The sequence below is a fragment of the Mchenga conophoros genome, linkage group LG8 (genome assembly GCF_057382185.1).
Source record: "Mchenga conophoros isolate Kocher_MC1m ecotype Shallow Benthic linkage group LG8, M_conophoros_male_GT1.1, whole genome shotgun sequence".
Lineage (NCBI taxonomy): Eukaryota > Metazoa > Chordata > Actinopteri > Cichliformes > Cichlidae > Mchenga > Mchenga conophoros.
The window spans coordinates 3,251,406-3,276,507 of NC_140533.1; the positions used below are offsets into that span (position 1 = coordinate 3,251,406).

A 25,102-nucleotide genomic window follows, 5' to 3' on the forward strand; every position below is an offset into this window, starting at 1 on the left:
ATTTCTTTTTTTTTTCTTTTCTGCTCATTCTGTTGGTTTTTGTCTTTTGCCCTTCTCCCCCGTCCCTCTTCTCAGCTGTTTCTCTTTCCCTCTTTCTTTCTCCCCTTCTTTTCCCCAGTCAAGTCTGCCCTGTATTCAGTAAATGAAAATAAAATAAACAATAAAAGGTGAATCAAATGGACCATTACGGCAAGGCTGGGATGGTCAATTTGGTAAAGTAAATCCGTTGGGCATCTTTCTTTGCCTTTAGACAACAATTCTGATGGCAAAAGAGCCAAACGGGACAGGCAAAAAAAAAACAAAAAAACAAAAAACAAAGGTGATTTTATTAAGTGACAAGAAGCACAACTCCAAGGTGAGCCCAGGCCAAAATAATAAACAAAACCAACTAAGTCCCACCAGAGAAAACTAACTAAACCCTAAGAAAGAAACAAAACAAACAAATGACAGTAACTATCCCTCGCTTCCTGGACCAGAAACAGAAGAAAACAGTTCAAAACAAAAAGGCGACACACCCCTTCGGCTTCAGCCTATGCACACATAAGCACTGGACTCATACAGGGAGTGCAGAATTATTAGGCAAGTTGTATTTTTGAGGAATAATTTTATTATTGAACAACAACCATGTTCTCAATGAACCCAAAAAACTCATTAATATCAAAGCTGAATGTTTTTGGAAGTAGTTTTTAGTTTGTTTTTAGTTTTAGCTATTTTAGGGGGATATCTGTGTGTGCAGGTGACTATTACTGTGCAGAATTATTAGGCAACTTAACAAAAAACAAATATATACCCATTTCAATTATTTATTCTTACCAGTGAAACCAATATAACATCTCCACATTCACAAATATACATTTCTGACATTCAAAAACAAACAAACAAAAAAAAATCAGCGACCAATATAGCCACCTTTCTTTGCAAGAACACTCAAAAGCCTGCCATCCATGGATTCTGTCAGTGTTTTGATCTGTTCACCATCAACATTGCGTGCAGCAGCAACCACAGCCTCCCAGACACTGTTCAGAGAGGTGTACTGTTTTCCCTCCTTGTAAATCTCACATTTGATGATGGACCACAGGTTCTCAATGGGGTTCAGATCAGGTGAACAAGGAGGCCATGTCATTAGTTTTTCTTCTTTTATACCCTTTCTTGCCAGCCACGCTGTGGAGTACTTGGACACGTGTGATGGAGCATTGTCCTGCATGAACATCATGTTTTTCTTGAAGGATGCAGACTTCTTCCTGTACCACTGCTTGAAGAAGGTGTCTTCCAGAAACTGGCAGTAGGACTGGGAGTTGAGCTTGACTCCATCCTCAACCCGAAAAGGCCCCACAAGCTCATCTTTGATGATACCAGCCCAAACCAGTACTCCACCTCCACCTTGCTGGCGTCTGAGTGGGACTGGAGCTCTCTGCCCTTTACCAATCCAGCCACGGGCCCATCCATCTGGCCCATCAAGACTCACTCTCATTTCATCAGTCCATAAAACCTTAGAAAAACCAGTCTTGAGATATTTCTTGGCCCAGTCTTGACGTTTCAGCTTGTGTGTCTTGTTCAGTGGTGGTCGTCTTTCAGCCTTTCTTACCTTGGCCATGTCTCTGAGTATTGCACACCTTGTGCTTTTGGGCACTCCAGTGATGTTGCAGCTCTGAAATATGGCCAAACTGGTGGCAAGTGGCATCTTGGCAGCTGCACGCTTGACTTTTCTCAGTTCATGGGCAGTGATTTTGCGCCTTGGTTTTTCCACACGCTTCTTGCGACCCTGTTGACTATTTTGAATGAAACGCTTGATTGTTCGATGATCACGCTTCAGAAGCTTTGCAATTTTGAGACTGCTGCATCCCTCTGCAAGATATCTCACTATTTTTGACTTTTCTGAGCCTGTCAAGTCCTTCTTTTGACCCATTTTGCCAAAGGAAAGGACGTTGCCTAATAATTATGCACACCTGATATAGGGTGTTGATGTCATTAGACCACACCCCTTCTCATTACAGAGATGCACATCACCTAACATGCTTAATTGGTAGTAGGCTTTCGAGCCTATACGGCTTGGAGTAAGACAACATGCATGAAGAGGATGATGTGGACAAAATACTCATTTGCCTAATAATTCTGCACTCCCTGTATACTCACATTTGGCGGCTCTCAAGGAGCTCACTTACACATATACAAAATTACACAAAGGGCCAGGTCTGAGTCTGCTGTCAAATCGGTTCACTCTCGCTCGCTTCTCTCTCTCTCTTCCGGCAGCTGGCAGAACAGCTTTTTTTTAACCCAGTCCAATGATCCATGGTCCAATCAGCAGCCTACTGCTCTTTATTAGAGGAAAGACCTGCAGAGATTCTTAAAACACAGTAAAGAAACACAACACAGCAGCTAACACAGATTTCCTATGGCCACGGGCCGTAACAGGTGCTGCTCCCCTGAATTGGACAAGGCTGAGTGCTGAGAGGCTGGGACCAGCTTGGGGCACCAACGAAGGAAGAATTAAGTGTAAATTATGATTTCTCCCTATCAGTTTTAACCAATCACATAGACGCACATTCTCATATAAAACTTTGTATACTGTTAATTTGAGGTACTCTTTTGGGAAGATGGACCGCAGCAAACTGTTCTACAGCCTGTGGTTATTGAGCAAAAGAGATCCATGGGCATGATAATTTTTTTTACTATGCTTTACTAAATAATAATTGAAGGAAGAAGTGTTGTACTGGTGATTTCTCAAGGTAGATAAAGGAACACATTATCACCTGCCAATAGCCCTTGCAGAGAACTAGAGTTGTGAGATATCAGGCTTTCCAAGGCGCTCAATCATATCATTAATTCTAGGTGTCGGGTATGAATGTTGCCATCTTATACCTGCTAGCTCCAAGTTTCTACTGGATCTGAAAAGGTCCTTGCCATTTAGCTAGCAGTTTGCTATCGTTACTTGGAAGGAGTACAAGTACCTTTTGTCCAAGATTAAATTACCTCTCCCGGGCTGACCAATCATATCACACTTTCTGATGTTGGTGGGCATCTGCCATACAAGCTTGGAGCTAGCTCAGTCATCTTCTCCAAGTCACTCTTTCATCATAAGAGATAAAATCAGTAGCCTCTGCCGCTCTCTGGTCACCGTCCCGTGTCTCTTTTAGTAAAGAGAGAGAGCCCCTTAATTTATGACCACATATCAGTTGTCATGTAACAATTTGCATAACATTGGCAATCTGTTTGAGGGTGGTAAGGAGTGGTTTTAAGGCTTTTGATACCAACAAGCTGGTAGACCTGCTCTAATAAAGATGGCATAAAATTAGTTCCACAGTTTATCAGGATCTCATGAGGGAATCCCAACCTTGAAAAAAACTGCACCGGACAAAAAGCCACAGATTTTGCTTTTATACACTTCAGAGGAAAGACTTCAAGATACTTGAAATTTAATCTGCAAGCAAAGCAGGCAACCATTATATGACCAGCAAATAACGGTTGCCTGATTTGCTTTTCTCAACAGGTCTGACGATGTCCGTTCCCAGCCATTCAAATGGGGTGCTAATAATTGGTAAAGGCTCTGGAGGGGATTATTGATGTTAGGCCACATCTGCACACAGGCCTGGCCAGTGCAAATGCATCCTAATGTGTGTGCAATGGTTTTATGCTTCCCCAAATGACCCTCATGGCACAGAGTGCCCCAAATTTATACCACATCCTCTTTCCTCTTCTAGGAAACCTGCCGGCGATAAAGAATGCTGTCTTTCAGGAAGAAACCCACATTGCTGTTGACATCTGGTTTAATTGTTCCTGCTTCTTGGCTTACCAGGGTTTTTAAAATCCAAAGGCCTCTCAGGCTAAAAGACAAAAGGTGGTTTCAAAAATTTCTTTCACCTTTTCTGCCTGTGGGACTTCTGCAACTTCCTGGGTGCTGTCCAGGAGATGAGGGAAAGTAACAAAGGTGTCCGGGTAAAAAAAAAAAAAAGGAGACAGGGAGGCAAAATGGTTAAATGGTTTTATTAATGTTCCTATTACCAGCTAAACCAAAAGAGACGTATAAGCCGCTATCACCTCTTGAAGAAAGAAGAGAACAAAATCCAGGTGTTGGTCAATAAACGGAAAAGTTAATTAAAAAAAGGTTTAGTCACTAAAACACACTCTCCACAGAGCAGGAACAATCAGGCACCATATACACACAGCTCACTAGCTGCAAAAACCAACAAGGCTCTCTGGCACTAAAGCTCACCTTTCTCTGGCCCTAAGTACTCTTAATTGCTGATGGGAGTCAGCTGTACAAAAAAGCTGGCACTTAAGGTAGGGGGGATAGCAGGACACACCCACACAAGGTCAGTTTCCGCTGGCTTCATAGCTTGAGCCCTAGTCACTACAAAATGTGTGACAGCAGTCCAATAGGTCAAACACCTCTCTCCACTTGTTTCCGCAATTCTTCTGGAAACCACAAAGGCAGCCATTACTACAATCCACACGAGCGAATAACACAAACACTTTCACAATGCTAGCTAGGGACTGACGGAGTTTCTCACAACAATCCAGCGTGAAGCTCAGAATGGAGCAAAACTCCTTCCAAACCCGCGATGTGAAATGCAGACCCCGATCGGACACAGTGTTTTTGTCATGGTCTCCGCTCCTCGACAGCTGACAGCTGTCAGGTGCTTTGTTTTTGTTTCCCTTTCTCTCTCGCCCTCTTCCATTCTCTCTTTCTCCTGCTGGGGCGGAGCTCAGTATGGGCTCCTGCCCCTGGCCTACACACCTGGAGGTGAGCAGCACATCTGTTGCTGATCATAAGAGATTGGAACCCTTCTTAAGAGGGCGAGTCTGCTCTACTCGTCGCTGGATCGTTGAGCCTTCAGCGTCAGTCGTCCTGTATTTTGTAAAGTCAGTTTGTGAGCCTGTCTGAACCAGGAAACTAATGGTTTTTTTCTGCCTGTGTATAGATCGCCTCTGGACCTGTTCTTTCCCTGTGCATGGCGACTGAACGGAAGCAAGAGAGATAAAGGAAAGGAGAGGAGATGTGCGAGGGCTGAATGAAAACCTTCCCTTCCTGGACTCCTGCCTCTTTCACTCCTGGACCCTGGAACCCCGGCCCCTTTTCCCCTTGACATCACTATATGTATATATGAATTCCACTGTAGAGGAACACTGTAAATAAATGCACCTTTTGAAGACACTAGTGGTCTGCACGTGAGTCCGATCTACAAAACCTGACAGTTTTGACTAATTGTGTCCGATTGATCATGTGTTCCGCCATGTAGGTGGAACACATGATCAGTCAACAGCTTCGCTGTCTCCAAGGCGGTGGGAAACTTGGGCAGAGCAATGAAATGGGTAGCTTTAAAACAAAAAGGATCCACAATAGTGAGTATGGTGGTATTACCTGAGGATGGTGGTGGTCTAGCTATGAAATTCAGGGCGATGTGTGACCAGGGTGAGTGTTTCTGATTATACCCTCGATCTCCCATCTGAGGGCCACGATGATGCAGGCTGCAGGCAGGATCGTCTCATCATATTCGGAGGCCTCGTCCAGTGAGGAAATTTGCAGAGAGAGCACATCCAGCTTCACATTACGAGAGTTGGGTCTGTACGTGATGGTTAGATTGAACTGAGTAAAGAACCTGGCTTGAAGGGAGTTGAGGCACTTTGCCATTTACAGGTACGGATGTTTTTATGGTCCGTCCAGATGAAGAGTGGCTGCGCCATCCCTTCTAGACAGTGCCTCTATTCCTCCAAGGTGAGCTTTATTGCCAGCAATTCCCAATGTCCCACGTCGCAGTTCCTGCTTAGCCTGTGAGAGATGACAAGAGAAATATGCACATGGGTGAAGCTTACCCCCGGAGTCCTGGGATAACACAAAGCTTCTAAGACGAATGGCTGAGAGAAGTCTAGTTGCACCAAGATGGGCGCAGAGGCAAACTTCTGTTTGACTTGGGAGAATGCTTGCTGTGCCACCTGGTGAACATGCCTCTCGTGTTCAGCTATGGACATCTTGAAAAATCAAAATATTGTCAAGGTACACAAAAACACAGTGGTTAATGAAATCTTTCAAGAAGTCATTCACCAAGGACAATTGATAGGCATTCCTTAAATCCACTTTTATGAAAATGGTGGCCCCTGTAACCGTTCAAAAGCGGAAGATAGTGGTGGCAGGAGATACTTGTTCTTTAGGGTTATTTTGTTCAGCCCCTGAAAGTAAATGCATAGATGGAGGGACTTGTCCTTTTTCTCCACAAAGAAGAACCCTGCTTGAACTTGGAAGAGCGGATTATTCCAGCTGTCAGAGAATCAGTGATGTAGGGTTCCATGGCTTACAAAGACTGTACAGGCGACTGGTGGGGAGTGGTGCCCCCAAGAGCAGATCAATTCCACAGTCATATGGTCTCTGCGGAGGAAGTGAGAGAGCCAAGTCCTTGCTAAACACTTCAGCTAGGTCATGGTAAACTGTAGGAACAGAGGACAAATCAAAAATTACATGACTGCCTGAAAGGGAGAGCTGAATGGCCTTAGTGCGATGGGTGATTTGTGTGAGCTTAGTGCTGTTTTAAGGCAGAAACCTGTAGAGGCTCAGTAAGAGGTGTCAATGGGAGTTTGAATTTCCTATTGAGTGTTTGATCAATGAAAATAATTTCATTGATTAAACACTTGATTGATCAAACACTCGAATCAATGAGAGCATTACACTGGTGAGTATGGGTGCTGAGTATGAGTTTTGCAGAACACTGATGACCAAGTAGGGAGGCGTCTGTAATTGTGCCCACCAGCACCCCTACGTTTACCGGCATCTCCATTCTTTGAGATTTCAGTACTGGGAAAATGTGCTCAAATTTCCCAGTTTTGGTTCAAATGCCAGCAGCTGCATTTTGTATCATTTGTAAACCTCTAAAACTTTTTGTTGGTAACCCAGAAAGAAGAGTGTTACAATAATAAATGTGCAAAGACACAAATGCATGGACAAGAACCTCTGCAGTGTCAAGTGATAAAACTTGTTTGATATTGATGTTCCTAAGGTGATGAAAGGTAGTCCTTGTTGTCTCTTTTACATGAGACTTGAAGGAGAGCTCCGAGTCAAACCACACATCCAAGTCCCTGCAATTTATGACAATGTCATCAATTTTTGTGATCGATTGACCATCAAATCTGTCTTATCAGTATTAAGAAGCAGGAAATTATCAGATAACAAGTCCTTAATTGCAAATGGACAAATTTCTAATTTAGACAAATCAGCATAGTTTCCAATGTTTAAGGAACATAAAGCTGCAGGTGATCAGCGTAACAATGAAAGGTTACTTTTAAAAAACGTAGAAGAAGACAAAGAGGCAGCAGATACAAAGAAAACAGCAATGGGCCAAGTACAGACCCTTCAGGGAACCCATGCCTCACAGCACAGGTCTCAGAGAGATCAAATTTAAAAACTAACAGTCTGAGATCTCCCACACAGGTAGAATCTCAACCATGATAATACATTTGTACTAACACACATGGAGATTAAGGCATCTAATGACTTCAGCGGACAATTCACGCTTCAAATCCTCATTGAGGCTGTTGAGAAAAGCCTTCAGAGGGCATTCTCCTCCCCACTCTGGATCGTTCTGTCAGGAATGCAAAGGCAGGACTTCCTATCTACCTATGTACCTTCCTATGCTCCTATGACTAACACAACACTTTCACAGTGTTAACTAGGCACTGACAGAGTTTCTCACAATGATCCAGCATCGACTGAAGCTCAGCTCCTCTGTTAAGTCTCTGCCCTTACGAGGCTGATCAGCTGCAGGTGACCCCATGGCGGGAATAACTCGCCAGGCCTGGTGTCACAGGAAAACCCGGACATACACGCCAACAAGTAAAGGTAGAAATGAGTGACCGGGAGAGAACAACAACAAAACACAACATAGACATGGCAGATCAACTGGCACGGACTGCGGACCATGACAGTCACATCATCTGCATTCAGTCCAATAGACAATGGTTGTGTTGCAAAAGTGCGTCCTAGCGTCTGTTCATAATCTTTTAGCCTTGACCTCACTGAAGTTTTCATTGAGTCCAAGGAAAGGTAGGTAGTGAAGTGAGGTACATTTTTTTAAAATGTTACACTATTAACCATTCGTAAGGTATTAGTAAGTGCTTAATTCATCATTTATAAAGCATTACTCCTCCTTGGTATTTTTTTTAAATACAGATGTATAAAGCACAAAGAGATAGAGAACATACAAATAATTATTGCCAGATGCAAACATAACCCACCTGAAGTTTGCAGAATACTGACATTAAGGTAGTTAAAATATGAATAAGGTAATCACAATTCAATAAATCATTACATATCTGGTAATCCAGGAAATTGTCTCTGGTATGTTTAAGTTTGTAATTTTCTTTAATTCATTCCTGAGGTTCAATTCTTCCCTTGTTTGTAAGTCAGTTGGCTAGCTTTACTCAGACAAGTGAGCGTCCAGTCAGGTACAGTTAATTTAGCTCCAAACTGTAGAATGAAATCGTAATCTGGGTATCTGGTGCTGTGCTTTCAGAGATGATTTCAGCTGAAATAAAAGAAGTACTGGATGGTCTCCTTCTTCTCATTCAGTGAAAACTCAGAGGAGCTCCTCAGTGTAAGGAGGTGATCAGAAAGAGATGGTTCTACATCATCATCAAGTATAATCAAAAATTAATGGGCATTTCTGTTAAAACCCCCAGCCTGTAAAAGCCTGCATTAAATCAGTAAATCTCAATGTTATTGACCATAATAAAAAATAAAATCTAAATGTTCAAAATATATTTTTGGTACAGGAATTCTTGCACAGTATTCTACCTTTTTTAAATCCACACCGACTTCTCTTTTCTGTTTCTTTTTTATATATTATATTTTAAATGCAGAGTGAAGGTGCTGACCAAAATGAGGCCAAGACTATAATAATAATGGATTGGATTTATATAGCGCTTTTCAAGGCACCCAAAGCGCTTTACAATGCCACTATTCATTCACACACTGGTGGAAGCAGCTACGGTTGCCCTGGGGCAGACTGACAGAAGCGAGGCTGCCATATCGCGCCATCGGCCAACACCAGTAGGCGGTAGGGTAAAGTGTCTTGCCCAAGGACACAACGACCAGGACAGAGAGCCCGGGGATCGAACCGGCGACCTTCCGGTTACAGATACGCTTCCCAACCCCCTGAGCCACGGTCGCCCCTACAATACAATAACGTTTAAAATATGCCAACAGATTTGAATAACACGGCAAAAGGCTTTTAGTATAAATCCATTATATACAACACCAAGCATGTATTACTTATACAACTTCATAGTTAGTGATGACACGTAGCAAACTTTAACTTTCCAGAACTTAATTTGGGTAATAAAACCGAAGCCTTATGTTCTCATTCATTTACCCTGTTGAAACCTACACAAGCTTTTTGTCGTTCTCTCTCTCTCTCTCTCTCACACACACACACACACACACACACACACACACACACACACACACACACACACACACACACACACACTTTCTCTCTCTGTCAGCATCATGGCAAAACAACAGAGGATTAAATGGGGCCAGGGATTTTCAAGAATTACCCTCTTCTTATAATAGTCTGGTCTTTGGAAGAAGTGTAAAAGTTTAAAAGTAGCTGAATTAGATTCATTTAAATAAATAGTTGCTGTAATTTATGAGTTAGTTATTACCAATGACTGCAGAAAACATGGACTACCTAATAGATCCCCGAAAATGAAGTCAAAACATCTCTATCGCCCCCTGGTGTCTGGCTTCAGTATAGGTCTAAAACCTCGCCTTCTCTAGGTTAGCGGAGGGCACTGGGGTCAGACTAAAATAAAAATAAAAGAAAAAAGTTCCCAAAGATTTTGTTTTGCATTATCAGTAGTTTTCATCACGCTGATTTGTGTTCAAGGGGTGTCCTTTCTCATAAGTTTGATTCTAATTACTACCATAATGCTGTTAAATTGGGGTCCAACGTCAACATAACTGACAGCTGCAGTCACGGAGAAACCTGCCTATCTAATGGCAGATAGAGCGGGGATGCTGAGAGGTCAAGTGTTTACTTTCCAAAACCACGACCGACTGTTTCAAAATTATAGCTGAGGTGTTTTTCGGTAAACTGGACAAACCCACCGAAGGACCCGAGCATCCCGCCGTACTTTTTCGGTAAATTACTCTAATCCGTAACTAATTCACCCTGATTACAGGAATCAAGAGAAAGTCACCGGGATGCTCAGTCACTAACTAACGTTACTGTATAAGGATTACAGTAATACATGAGTATTATACTGTAAGACCTGGACTCTCCTAATGTGCAGAGCTGATTATTAAGGAAATAAAAGTGACGTAGCAGTATAGCCCAAGAGATGGCAATAGTGCAACATTGTTGGATGCAAGCTGCCTTTAAAAACAAAAGAAGAAGAAGAACACGCACGCACGCGCGCACGTACACATTATTTCCTTCCTCCTAGCTGAACGCTTTCCAACATGGCTGCTGCTGCACAGTGAAGCATCTGAAGTGTGTTTATATGGAGAGAAAAAGGTGTTTTTTCAGGATGTGCAGAGAGACTCGAAAATGAGGAAAGGTGAGTGCTTATATATTAATAATGTACACCCACTCAGTGTGATATGATGAATATTGCAGCGGTGAAGTGTAGTTTAAACAACGCCTGTGTTGCGGTAGCATCTGCCTCTGAGATGGAGGTAAGGAGATATGTGGCCTGACAACAGCTTTGCTTTTAAAGAAGATAGATCGATTAAAAGCTCAAATCGAGACTAGTCTTGTGATAGCTGCTGTTTACAGCAGAACATTTCATTTATAGCTAATGTGACTCACGACATGTCGCTTTGTTGACCTTTGAGAGGTGCTTGTGAAAACACCGACTATTGTCGTTCTCCGCGATAAGATTTTCATTGGTGCGAAGTATTGTGATTTGACAAATTGACATGCTTTTACAGCTTTCATGCTGGAGCTGTAGGCTGGGTTAGTGTTAGGGGTTATGCTTTAAGTACAGCTCTCAAGGTGTACGTGAGCTTATTCATACCCATTCTGTAAAGTTGCTAGAGCCCGTAAAGCCATACGACAAATAAGAGTTTTCACTTGTTTTGCGACGATTTTACTTTAAGTCAAATTCAGAATTCTGACTTTTGTATTTTTCCGTCTTTCTCTTTTGGTCATATTTGTGTCAACACGATCGTTATGTGTGGATAAAATCTACCAAAAGTCTTTGAAACCGCCAGCTACGGTTTACGATTTACTTCACAAATAGGCAAGGCAAGGCAAGTTTATTTGTATAGCACAATTCAACAACAAGGTGATTCAAAGTGCTTTACAGAGACATTAGAAACAAGAACAAATAAAAAGCATGATTTAAAATTGATTAAAACAAGCAAATAAACTAACTAACTAATTAACAAACAAACAAACAAACAAACAACAGTATATAAAATCAAAACAGATAAAATCAGAACAGTAGATAAAATCAGTAGTTAAATGTAAGTTTTGAAATTTAAGCTTAAAGTGTGGATTTGGTGCTTTATTCAAATGCAGCTGAGAACAGGTGAGTCTTCAACCTGGATTTAAATAAACTGAGTGTTTCAGCTGATCTGAGGCTTTCTGGGAGTTTGTTCCAGATATAAGGAGCATAAAAGCTGAATGCAGCTTCTCCGTGTCTGGTTCTGACTCTGGGAACTGATAAAAGACCGGATCCAGATGACCTGAGGGATCTGGATGGTTCATACTGGGTCAGGAGGTCATTGATGTATTTTGGTCCTAAACCATTCAGAGCTTTATAGACCAGCATCAGAACTTTAAAGTCTATCCTCTGACGGACAGGCAGCCAGTGTAAGGACCTCAGAGCTGGACTGATGTGGTCCACTTTTTTGGTCTTAGTGAGGACTCGAGCAGCAGAGTTCTGAGTGAGCTGTAGTTGTCTGACTGATTTTTTAGGTAGACCTGTAAAGATGCTGTTACAGTAATCAAGCCTACTAAAGATGAATGCATAGGGGGAAAATGTTGGCAGAATTCTGTTTAGCAATGCCTCATTGCCACGGCTTGTGGAGTAAAGTCGACTGGAGCCTATCCCAGTTGACTTTGGGTATGTAGCAAGGTACACCCAGGACAAGTAGCCAGTCTATCACCCAGGCAGAACTGAAGATGTTAACATTTTCAGTGCAAGTACTGACAGCATTAGAAATGAGTATATTAGAGGGACGACTCAGATTGAGCAGTTTTGGGACAAAGTTAAGAGAGGCAAGGTTGAGATGGTTTGAAGATGTACAGATGAGGGATTATTAATATACTGGACAAGGGATGTTGAATTTGGATTTGCTAGGTAAGAGAGTTCATGGATGTAGTGGAGGAAGACACGAAAAGGGCTCTGGTGACAGTAGAGAATGCAAAGAGGCAGATAATTACTGTGGTGACCCCTTAAATGGTCGCTGCTGAAAGTGGTTGTTTAGGTAAAGGCCGAGGGGGCGACCATTTCAGCAGTAGTATGCAGAGATTATGCATTGCTGTGGATGTGGACATACAGATGAACAGTCTTTCCATTGTTTATCCATAACGTCTATGGAGACAAGTTTGCACAATCATAGATATTTGGCATGCGTGCAGAGATGAGTGTTCACTTTTGTCATTTGTTTACATGTTAAGTTTCACATCAAGCCTAAGAATAAAAATAAACTATACCAAAAAGTATGATGATGTCAGTATCAAGGAGATGCAGTATAAGTAGCAGGAGTTATTTCACAGCTACTTGGCAAGGCAGAAATGTTTAAAAGAGGTTCTCTGATAAACACGTAGATGCCTTCACTAGCATGTAGGGGTGGGCGATATATCAAATTTTTTCCACGTACAATGGTTAAGTTGGCTTTATTGTAACCATCGAGGATAAATTGCCATTGCCACTGTGAAATTTTTTTTCTCTCTCACACGCTGGGAATGCATCATTAATTCCCCCGTCCCAATTGGAAAGTTTTCTACCTGGCACACTGTGCTGAGCATGCCTGTTTATATACTACCAGATTGGGAAAAATTTGGCGTCAGTGGGAGCGTCAGACGAGCGGGGGACTGACACTTGCTGTCATTTGGATTTCACGGGGATGATGCAGAACAAAATGCAATAATTTGCAAAACATGCCGTAAAACTATTTATTATTTATAAAAAGAGAGCAATATCACGAAATTATTCTACCAGCTGAAAAGTCATCCAAATGAAGAATGTTTTAAACTCTGCATGTCACCATCTCCCGTAAACCAAAGAAAACGTTAAACAAACCAGCTGTGATACCCTGGACTATTCTTGTTCAGTCGTTTTAATAGTTACTATAGTTACTGTAAATTGAGGTCATCGCGTGTTTTATTTTACAATTTTTATATGTTACAAGCACAAAAGAGCATCCGTTTATTTTCAGTTGTTTTATTCAATTATTGCTTGATGTCCTTTTTTGTTGCTATGATCTTTAGTTTGTTAAAGGTCTGGTGTTGACCACAGAAAGAGACTTACTGTGACAGTATTGTCATTTGTGAAAAACTGATGGTTAAAAAATGGTTAGGATAAAACATTTAAATTGATTCAAATGTTTTGTATTCAAAGTAGAAGAAAACCTTGGATGGTCGATTTGAATGAGTGTAATTTTAGGCACTATATTGTTGAAAATAATATTTATTTTTGAAGTTTATTTAAACATATTGCTATATGTGTCGTGGTGTAGCCAAAAAAATATCGTGATATTAGATTTTTCTCATATCACCCAGCCCTACTAGCATGTTTCTTCTCTTCCCATTAGTTTCCAGAGATACAATGTTCTCACATTTATACACTGCTTTTCTACTCATACTGACCACTCAAAGAGGTTTAGACTACAGGGCTTTATTATGTACACTTAAAGCACTTTATTCACCTTACAACCAATCAACCAACACCAACACACTCAACAAACTAATCCACGAGGCCAGTAATGTGGCTGTGGAGCTAGACTCTCTGATGGCGGTGTCAGAAAGACTGTTGCTGTCCAAGTCCAGGGAATATATTGGGCATTCCTCCCTCCACCCTTCAGTCTGTCTGCCTGTTCGATTGGCTCACCACTCTCAACTCTTTGCCAAGGAGATTGCTGACTCTGGGGTTTTGTGTCAGTTGAAACTGCTTGTGTTCAAGGTGAGTAGATTCTATGGTGCAGTCTGATTGTCAGTACTGCTGTTATGCTAACACTGGGTGATGTTTCCTGGACTTTATACACCAAATGACACCAAGGTGTTATTCATGTCATCTATGTTGATGACATTCCAGTTAGATATACATTTTTGTTCATGTGCTTTGCATTTTATTCACAGGGCTCTGCATCAACGTTATGACGCGATTCCTGTGCAGCACCTGAGGAAGTAAACAAAACCAGATATCCCAGAGAGAGTTCTCCACTTTTCTTCTGTCACACTGGCAAAGGACGCAGTGCAGGAGGTCTTAACAGGCAGAGAACTGCTTTCTCTGTGCGCATCTTAGCCACTTGATCTACAGCTGCTGGAATCAAAGATGTGTAGCATCTAGAGCTGGACTTTGTGTGGCAGAACTGACAGAATTTGCCACATCTTTGCCTAACAAGGAGCAGAGCATGTAGAGTGGTTGTGGTTGCCATGGAGCCAAGGGATAAGAGACAGGTGAGTCTGGTTGCTTAGATTAGCAAATGCCTTTGGAACGTAAATGTTTCCTGTGTGGATGCTGTTTTAATAGACAGCTACCTTGGTGTTTAGAGTGACCTCAGGAGATTAACTGCCTTGCTGTAACATCATCTACCATGGGGTCTTGTTTTTCCAAGGTTTTTTGCTTCTTCAGAGAGAGCAATTTTTCTGCAGACCTATAAACAGAAACCACTGTGATACCAGAAGTGTGTTGGATACAACACAGAGATGTATATGTGTAACAGGCTAATAAAATATTAGAATTTTGCTAACTCGGAGTAAGTGATAACATTTTTGCATTAAAGTGAAAACAAAACACAAATTGTATAAAGGCACAATATAGCCCTGCTTTCAGAAACAGACATAGATGTAACACTGTCTGTAGCTGGATATAAGAAATAAGTGCTTGAAGTCAACTTTTTAAAAACATGTTTAGTGCCATCTTCTGTTAGCATGGAACGTCATGTCACCGGATTGGGTGGTTGTTGATGTCAAGACTCACATTAGTTTATTTTAGCTAGCTAGTAACAGAACCAATAACTCAGGGGAAATTAAAGACAAAAAAAAATCAGTCTAAAGGGATCACTTTTGTGCTGCCCCTGGCTTCAAAAATGAGTGCAAAATCTGTTCAGCACTATTTTATGCAGTAAAATAGTCTCTCTACCAGTGCATCACACCACAAGAATGTTTCTTGCAGAAACACGTTCGAACATGCTGTCTGCAGGAAAACAAACAAAATCTCCACATCGATCCTTCTATCCTTCACTTCCATTTCGCTTTTCCTCATTTCTAAAATGAAGCAATCCAGTCAGTGAGATGACACGAGAGGAAAAAAGCTCTAATTTTCCCAGCACACGTGCTTATGGGATTCCTGACCGTGCTTTGGTAAGAAAGATAGTCATGTTTATGGTGTGCTGTGCATGTATTAAAGCTGTTTTGTTGTCAACTAGATTGATGTGCGTAGGAAAAGAGAGACTATTTTATTGCATAAAATAGAACTGATTGCATCAGCTGATTGGTACAATCGACTAGATGAGGAAAAATAATTTTCTTAATCAGGGTTGTCGGTCCGGTGAACCACCTGTCACCTGACTCAAACAGGCTCTTCTCCACACAGTCCTCATTTATAAGGTGCATTACAAGCCCGAACATTATGGTTAACAGGTGGATTTCCCTGTTTCAGTGCAGAGTATGTCCTTGGTTTTAACATAAAACTGATTGTTGCAGCAAGAGACAACACAAAAGTGTCTATTGACTGCAACCAACCCACCTGGTGTCATAACGTTCCGTACTGACAGAAAATGGGGCTAAACATGTTTTTGAGAGTTTGAAACTTTCAAATAAAGAAGAGCTAATTTTCAATCAATAGTGGAATAATTGTGTTTATTCTGTCCTGTCTGGCAGAATTGTTGTCTGAAGACCAAAAAATGGCCAACAGATTTACTTTCCCTAGTGGACCATCATGACATTTACTTTAATGGTCCACTTGATGGTGATATTTTGTTAGGATCTTTTTTATTTAGTGTTATTGTAATCACAATCTGCTTCAACAACTGCTGGAAAAAATAACACAGCAGAGAAACAACAGCAAGAACCGACATGTGCATAAATAACAATAAATAATAAATGTTACTGAACAGCACACAGTACTAATAATGCAAAATATATTTAGAGGCAGCAGCCAAATAATATGGTGTGTCTGTGAATACCTGTTTGTACACCTCATAGGCCCTCACCCCCAGGGCGCCTGAGATATTCTAAGATATGTTGTAAGAGAGGTGGAGTGTAAGACCTGACATGGACAAACAGGCACACAAGAATGCATTCACTCCCTCATGCACACATATACAAATGCTCACACACTCATCCAACATGTAGAGACACAGAAATGAACACCGTACACACACTCACGCTCCCCAGACACCCTCTATACTCCCATGTCCAGTGGTTATAATTGTGCTAATAATTGTGGTTTTTGAAATTCTCAATTTTTTCTTTATTCTATAAGCTCTGGCATTTTGCAGCATATTTACCCTCATACTTTCTGCTGTCGGCCGTCAGCCTGGAAGCTGTATAATTTAAACATGGTGTCAGACTTGGTTAATCTGCATATTTTAATACAACTGGTTTACTGCTGTGTAAAACAAACAGCAGTGTATGAAGCAGCAAAAAATTTTGTTTTTTTTCCCAAGTCGGACTTTGTTGATCAGGTGATTTGATGAAGGATTCCCGCTAGCTGTTTCAAATTAAAGGTTTTAAAGTTGGCTACAGGAACAGCGCTGCTGTTTTGGACGCTAGAAACATGCTTTCTTCCATCTACCTGAGCTCACCATCTCAGTAAGGGTGCTGCCTCTTTGCGCCTCATGCTGTGTAAACAGACTCCAGCTCCATATTCAACTATGCCAATGTTATTATCACTGCCGCTGTTGTTTTATCATGCTTTTTACTGAACAATTGCGGGCTGCATAGGTTTAATGTTGTAAACTCTTTATTCACACACTGCTCCTAACCCTTCCCTCTGCCCACTCCCCGACTCCCCCAAGGCTAATCAAGCCTACCTGTGGGACTTCTAGAATTTTTGATACCCAGCATCAAGACTAATGGTGAAACAAAGGATTTTTTTTTTTCTTTTTTAAAATCGACCAGTAAAATGACTGGATTGTTTTATTTTGTTGTTGTTCTTCCAGGAGGAGGATGCTGTGACTCTGGGCCTTTCAACTGGCCAGGCTCTTGAGAAGCTCCGGGACCAGTTAAGCAGCTTGCTGGAACAGCATCAGAGAGTTGCATGCAGACGAACATCTGTGCTGGTACGCACACACTTGTGTCTACACTTTTAAACCAGTGGTCCTTACTTTAGAACCTTATTTCCCCGTTTTGGATTTTCCATATATGTGGCTATATCTGTAAATTATGCTACATATGTATGCACTATTCCTTGGATGGCGGTACCTGGTGAGGTTAACAACTTCACTGCTGTTTTCTGTTCGTGCCAAAAAGGAGCTGTCACGGTGACTCGGTGTCACGGTTCGATATTTTTTCGATACAAAAAAATGTTCATGCTTTTTTAATTTGTCATTTATTAAAATTATAAATATATATTTTAACTCAAAAGTACAGTTTTTAAATTTAATGTTGCTGAAACAACAAAGGGATAAAAAATAAATCTATCTGATGGAGGAATCCCTCATCTTTGGAAAAGAGTTTATTACAGAGAAATGGCTCTTTCCAAAATAAAAGCTATACTATACGCTTCTTCTGGGCTATATTCTCAGCAGCATATTAAACATATCAGGTCCCCATGAAGAGAATCCTGTGCTAACGGCTGTCTAAATGACTCGGGTAAAGTTTGTAGCATGCGTGCTTGTTGTTTTTGTCTGCTTCCACTTGTCTTTGCACTAGGATGATGTCGGCGTAAATGTGCAGTCATATTCGTTGTGTTCCCACTAGTGCTGTCAGCGTTAATCTCGTTAAAATGACATTAACGCCACAACACGGCAAATCTCCGTTAACGAGCTACCGCGGATCGCCCCGTGCGTGGGGCTGGACGGCCAACACGTTAACGAGCTAACTGCGCTAACACACTAGCTCCCACCCATGTAATTGAGCATTGCGTGGCACATCCAACATACTGTTTTACTTTAGTCCATGACGCGCTTACCTTCAGGGTCATACTTAACTTGAAGACCAAAATAATTCCAAAGGCCAGATCTGAATGAGGGTGGGGGAGGTTCAATTTCGGGTAGCGTTGAGGCAGTTGCCATGTTGCAACGAGCTTAGCTTCCGTCTTGCTAGCATGTGCTGCACTCAGTGGATCTGCACTGGACAGTGCAGCCTAGGCGGAGTAGTCGAACGCAGATCCACTTACAGCATTGTCAGAAGGAAAGTTGATAAAATAAATTTAAAATGTTGTATTGTTCGATACATATGCGTACCGAACCGAAAACACTGTATCGAACGGTTCAATATCGATACGAGTATCGTTGCGCCCCTAATAAATAAATATTTATTTATTTATTTATAAGCCTTACATACTTGTGAGGCTCTGTGTACATACACATGTGCTCTGTGTAGGCACACTACTTTGTAATGTAACATGTTGTATATTGTTGTGCTTACTTGCTTTTGTTTTGGGGACATTTCCATAGGAACAGTGGCAAAATAGCTTCCTTTACCATGGTAATCGTCACTCTTGTGTCCATTGGCCGGGTGCTGCTCTCACTCTGCTGGTGGTGGTGGGACTCGTCTGTTGCCATGGTAGCCAGCCGAAGGGGAGGTATGTAACCTCTTTTTGGGATGTCTTATTCTTCACCTCCACACGGTGGTAAGTCCACATAGCTGTCAGTGCTTTGAGAGCTTTCTTCTCGGCACATGAGGGATTCTCTACAAGATAGCATCCTTTCCAAAAAAAAAGCACTGGTTGAAATTCTAGTTAGTTTGCATTAAAAATGTTTAGCACAGCCAGGTAATTGAGAAATGCATCTCCCTCGTCCACCATGATGAGAGATATTTCATCACTGTATTCTTTGATCTTTCATTCATAGCTGTGGTCTTCTGTCTTCACCTCCACAGTGCTGGTATAGAGCTCCTGAATGCCGCTGCTCTCCTTCTCCTCTTGGTGCTGAACCTGTGTCTGGGTGGACGCCAGGAGAGACTGAAGCGAAATGAGATGATATGGCGCCTAAAGGCCATCATCACACAGCTCAGTGGTGAGTAAGGCTCATGACTGCATTACTGCAAACACAGAAGAATTGAGGAACTTGTATTCTCTGTAAAAGTCGCATTTGTTTGTTTAGTTTTGTTTGTTGTTGTTGTAATTGTTTTTTGTTTTACCTTCTTCAAATCCTATTTCATTAACAAGAGTTAGTCTGTCATGTTAGTTCTTCTTTTGTTCTCTAAATGAGTCCTCAATTTTGTAATTCATTATCCTAGATTACTTGTCAGCCTGTGTTGGTGAAGTGAAATGGCCTTCATCTCTCTACCCTGACCTTTACACACCCTCATCCCCATCGTGGTCCCTTCACTGGACCTATCGTGACTCTCAGCTGGTTAACCTGCCTGTTAGTCTACTGGTGGAAGGCGATATCATTGCTTTGAGACCTGGTCAAGAGGCCTTTGCATCACTTAGAGGCATTAAGGTTAGTCTGCATTTACTGTAAGCTGTAGTATACTTTTGTAAGATAGTATCTATTTTTTTGAGTAAATAACAATTTTAAAAAGCAACACGTATCACAATTTGTATCGGCAGCTTAAGCCTGTATTTAGGTATTAGACACAATCTCACCCGGTATTTCCTCTGCTGGTAGGAATAACAAATACATCAACTGGAAGTTTATCAGCCACATTTAGACAAAACTAATGCATTGTTGTATGATATGTGGTAAAAAGGATGGACAGGATATTTTTGTTATTAGTTTGTGTAAAAAATTCTATTTAATACATTGTTTTTTACACTGTTTATGAAAATGGAGGCAAAAAAATAAATAGTTTTACAGGTGGAGACCTCTGACCTTTTTTCCCCTCATCATCATTTTCTGACTGGATGCTTTGCTGAGTTTTCATCTTTTCTACTGGAAGCACGAGACGATACCTGCACCATACACATGTTTCACAGGAGGTCCAACTCCTCTAGGATGCCACATCAGTACTTTCTTTTGCTAAAAGGTTTGCTGTGTCTCGCAGCATAGTCTTGAGACTATGATTGACAGTGCAGCAGACAGGTGGTTAAATCTAGGAGAGCTGACAGGGCCATAGAAGGTCCTTAACCTGTCAGTAAGACCGGTATCTGGTATCTCAGAAATTATAATTGTTCTTTTTTTTTTTTCTTTTCATTTTTCCTCCTCAGGATGATGAGCACATTGTGCTTGAACCAGGAGATTTATTCCCACCATTCTCCCCTCCTCCTTCACCACGGGCCAATGAGAAAAGAGGACCCCAGAGCCCCCAGCAACACCGCCTCTTCAGAGTGGTCTGTACTCCAGTCCTGGACACGATAAGGTAGGGAACATAGCCATGTTTATTTTTTTGTTTTTTGTTTTTTAAACCAAATATTGGAATTACTTCTAATATCCTCAAATATTAAAAATGAATGTTAAAAGTATTATACAGTCTTTCATGTACATATGCATTTTTTTGGTGGGATGGAAGCAAAACATACATACATGACATTCACCTTAGGTTAACATTAGGTTATGCACATTAATGCACCAGTGTGCTGTTTAAAAGGTCAAAAGGGCAAATCTTCATCTGCCCACCATAACAGAAAAATAAACAGCAAAGTTACTGTTCTCCAAAAGGAGCAATGCTTCCCATTTGCAGTTTGCTAGATAACCCAGAAGACTGATGATAAATTTGTTTGTGCCCGAATGAGACCACAATACAGCTGTTTAGTATAAATGGACATTATTTCATCTGTGAAATTATAGTGGAGGTAAGTATAACTTTGATCCTGTTATCCTGGATCTGCATCAAACTTGAGTTAATTTTCTTCTGACCATTTTATTATCAAAACGTTGCTTCAGGAAACAGTACTGCAACTCAGTCTGTGGCTTTTGGAAAGTAAATATTAAGAAATCACACTTTTTCTCAATTGTGACATTTTATTTGAACATTAGCTTGCGCTCGTACCCATATTGACAAAAGTTAATTGGCTATACTGCTGTCATGTGACTATGATGTAATGAAAAGAAACCATAACATCTCACAGATGAAGAATGATGATGAACATAAGAAGAGTATCAATGGGAATGAATGGTAATGGAAAAAAGTTGTTAAACTTTGGTAAAATCATTTGTATTTCTGTCTGTCTTTTATCCAACAGGAACAATTTGGAGTTGGCCCTGTCTCGCCCAGTCACTGTGCTCGATAATGAGAGATTTACAGTACAGTCGGTTATCACCAAGCTAGTCTGTCCTGTTGTACTGGTGAGTAGTTGGTGTGTTCTTCCTAATGTATTCTGCATTGTATTTGAACATGAACATGTAAATATGTGCAGTCTTATGTGTGTTTTGCTCCCCTCTTCTAGGTGGCATTCCTGCTTGTTAACACTGTTCGCTTTCTTCTTACTGCCCCCAGCCTCACTCCTAGATGCTACAATTTTGTTCAGCTTCAGGTAAAATAATTCAAAGCAGTAAATGTGCAGACAGCAAAGACTGTAATGTATTAGTGATGTAGGGACACAGCCAACCAGTGTGTATGTAAAGGTGTTTTTTGTGATTACTATTGATAATAAACTTTCCTAACAGTTTGTTCTGTGTTGGCACCAAACATAATGATTGTACTAAGAATATTCTTGAAAGCGAAAAAGACTGGACAGAAATGTGTGTATGACTTGTTTTTTCAGCTAATGGGTGTTCTGCCCATTTTGCCCCTGCTCTTTCCTATTATGTGGGTGCTGGTGAATGCTTACGGAGAGGCCAGGGTCCTCGCCGAGTTCAGCCGTGTGTCACCAGCTGGCCTGGTAAGGGACATGCACACAGGGACACGGTCAAACACACACACAAATGTGACATGCAATGACAGGAGAAAAGGCTTCAGTTATTATCAGTGATTTTTTTTTTTTTTTTTTTTTTAACTTTTAGTAACAGGTCTAAAAGAACACATCAAATCAAAATGTATTTATATAGCACATATTAAAAACAACAAAGCTGACCATAGTGCTTCACAGTCAGTAAAAGCATGAGACAATTAAAATAAACAATAAGAAAACAGGGCAGGAAACAATAGGTGACAACACAACAAGCCAGATAACAACCAACTAGTTAGAATCAAAAGCCAAAGTAAAAAGATGGTACGAATATGAACAGGGAGGTTATTCCAGAGTCTAGGTGCTATGGTTGCAAAGGCCCGGTCGCCTCTCAACGTCAGTCGAGACCTAGGTTGTGCTAGGAGCATCTGATTGGACGATCTTAGTGCTCTATTGGGATTGTACAAGTGGAGGAGTTCGGAAAGATAGCTGGGTGCTAAATTATTTAGAATTTTAAAAGTGAACAAAAGAATTTTAAAATCTATACGATATTTAACAGAGAGCCAATGTAAGCTGGCTAAAATTGGAGTGATGTGTTCATAGATTCTCGTACCTGTTAAGAGGCGCGCAGCTGCATTCTGAACTAACTGAAGCATGTTGGAGGCTGTAGAGGGAGTTACAGTAGTCCAGTCTGGATGTGATAAATGCGTGGATAAGCTTTTCAAGGTCCTTTAGAGGTAGGAACAGCTTTGCTTTGGATATCTGACGCAACTGGTGAAAGCTGTTGTTTACCACAGTGGAGACCTGTTTCTCAAGTTTAAAAGCGCCATCCAGGAACACTCGGAGGTTTCTTACAGTGAGCGAGAAATGGCTAGCAAGAGGACCTAGGCCATCAGCTAACTGGTCTGGCGGAGTGTGACTATCAAAAACAATGATTTCGGTCTTATTCTCATTCAGTGTAAGAAAATTATGTGATAACCAAATTTTAACTTCATGCAGACAGTTGAACAGAGGTTGCAAAGAAGCAAACACATCGGATTTCAAAGGTGAATAAATCTATAACTATTATTTCTAGAACTCTTCAAACCCTGATAATAACACCAATGCTTTTTTCTCAACAAGTCCTTCAGGGACACAGACACAGACACACTGAGTAGAACTACAGTGTAAAACTGTTGGAGTAATGCTTTTAGATAGCGATAAATGACTAAATGAAATTCAGTCATGTGTGTCAAGAATAACTTTAATGCACCTTCGGATTCCTTCTCCAAATTCTACTGAAGGAATGGACTTCATTCTTCCAAAATCAATTTCATCAATAGCTTTTGTGATGGAGAACGCTGTCTTTAGCAGTTTCAGTAATGGCTGGCAACAGTAGTTTGCTCAATGACCCCACTGTTGATACATGTGTTTGTGCACGGATGAGACCCCAATACAGCTGTTTAGTATAAATGAACATTATTTCATCTGTGAAGTTATAGTGGACGTAGTATAACTTCTTATTGTCTGCATTAAACTTGAGCATGAGTTAATTTTCTGTTAATGGATGATTTTCTCACCTTTTTATTGTCAAAATGTTGCTTCTACCAGCAGCACTGCAACTCAGTTGGTGGTTTTGAGGGTAAATACTAAGAAATAGGAATATATAAACAGTCTTGTGGTGACATAATGGCTGACAAATTCTATCACAGTAAATAGTCAATGAGATCACACTTTTTCTTACACTCTTACCTGTATTGACAAAAGTTTATCCGTCACAGTAAGGGTAATATCTAATGGCTGACAACAACTCTGGGTGGCCAGTCATAGCCTTTAAAAACATACCCTTTAAGTGTAAATTTGTTTGAAAAGGTGAAAAATCATCTTTTGAGGCTTTGAAGCTAATTTCAACCATTCACCAAATTTTCTTCTGACAAAGGTTCTAAAATAGATCTAAATGGTACACAGATTAAATCTTTCTAAAGTCAATATTTGGTAGATGTCTAGGTCATATATAGTTTATTTTTTCCTTTCAAAATGCGATATCAGGCTTTTTTGTGGTGAAATGTTTGTGATTAAACAGCAATAACAATACCAGGCTTTGGTCATAAAGATGGAAGTAATGTGCCTTTGAAGGTTTCAGTAGTTGAACCTGTCAAAGGAATGTTGGCTGAGTGTTGGTGCATCAGATGTCAGAATTTGGACTTCAAGTTGGACTTCTAACTCACAAAGCCAGAGCAGCCCCACCAGCCCCATATTCTGAATCTAATTAGGAGCAATGCATGTAAGTGTTGGTAAAAATGTAAAAATTCGAATTTAGTCTGCTGCAAATTGCACGATAAAGGTGAAGGCATCACTTTAGGGCCCAGACCAGTGTTCATGGCGTCTCATCAAATATAGGTTATCCAGTGTTTTTGTGTCTGCTGTTTGCTAACTTCTGATCGTCTGCACTGCACACTGTTTCAGATGTTTTTCTTCTTCAGTTCAGTAATAACAGTGCACATGCACACACAAACACACACACACCATATCCCACACAGAGGAGGCACAGTGAGAGCCTCCTTCTGTGTTTTAACTAGACTCTTCTCTTGCCCTAGCTTGCTAAGTTCTCTGAGGACACTCTAAGCAGCTACACCGAGATGGTTTCCTCCCAGGTATAACCTCATGCTGTTTGACACCCCATTCTCTCCCCCCGCCTAAACTTGCTTGGCTCCCAAATCCACCTGAACGAACCCACTCACTGTCTTTACCCGTTTGTTTGCAACCCTTCTGTGGAACCATTGTACATAGCTCTTGCTACTTTTCCACCTTCCCCTCTCACCCTCAGTCCCACTTACATCTGAATGTCTTACATAGACATTAGATTCGGTGTCCTTTTTGTTTGCTTTTTGCTTTCATCCAAATACTTGACTTTGCTTTCTGTTTGTAAATGCTGTACATGTGATTTCCCTCTCTTTGAATGGTTTTGTTTGGACATTATTAGTCAACACAATTTGACCAAGCAACTCTTCATGTGATTTTA

At 40.9% G+C, this 25,102-nt stretch overlaps 1 protein-coding gene across 7 annotated transcripts in view; it reads left to right on the forward strand.

Moving 5' to 3' along the window:
* Positions 1 to 10,430: 10,430 nt before the first annotated feature.
* tmem94 (transmembrane protein 94) overlaps positions 10,431 to 25,102 on the forward strand; it is a 39,722-nt gene continuing 25,050 nt past the window's right edge. For 4 of the 7 annotated variants that reach the window (XM_085283627.1, XM_085283630.1, XM_085283628.1 and 1 more), the window contains exons 1-11: positions 10,431 to 10,548; positions 14,298 to 14,618; positions 17,327 to 17,446; positions 18,785 to 18,912; positions 19,209 to 19,345; positions 19,569 to 19,774; positions 20,482 to 20,633; positions 21,457 to 21,559; positions 21,661 to 21,747; positions 21,979 to 22,095; positions 24,678 to 24,734. In XM_085283627.1, coding sequence (XP_085139753.1) covers positions 14,595 to 14,618; positions 17,327 to 17,446; positions 18,785 to 18,912; positions 19,209 to 19,345; positions 19,569 to 19,774; positions 20,482 to 20,633; positions 21,457 to 21,559; positions 21,661 to 21,747; positions 21,979 to 22,095; positions 24,678 to 24,734 — 1,131 coding nt within the window. In that variant the 5' untranslated portion in view covers positions 10,431 to 10,548; positions 14,298 to 14,594. The remainder of the gene's footprint in view (positions 10,549 to 14,297; positions 14,619 to 17,326; positions 17,447 to 18,784; positions 18,913 to 19,208; positions 19,346 to 19,568; positions 19,775 to 20,481; positions 20,634 to 21,456; positions 21,560 to 21,660; positions 21,748 to 21,978; positions 22,096 to 24,677; positions 24,735 to 25,102) is intronic. The other 3 variants (XM_085283629.1, XM_085283625.1, XM_085283626.1) reach the window with 1 other exon arrangement.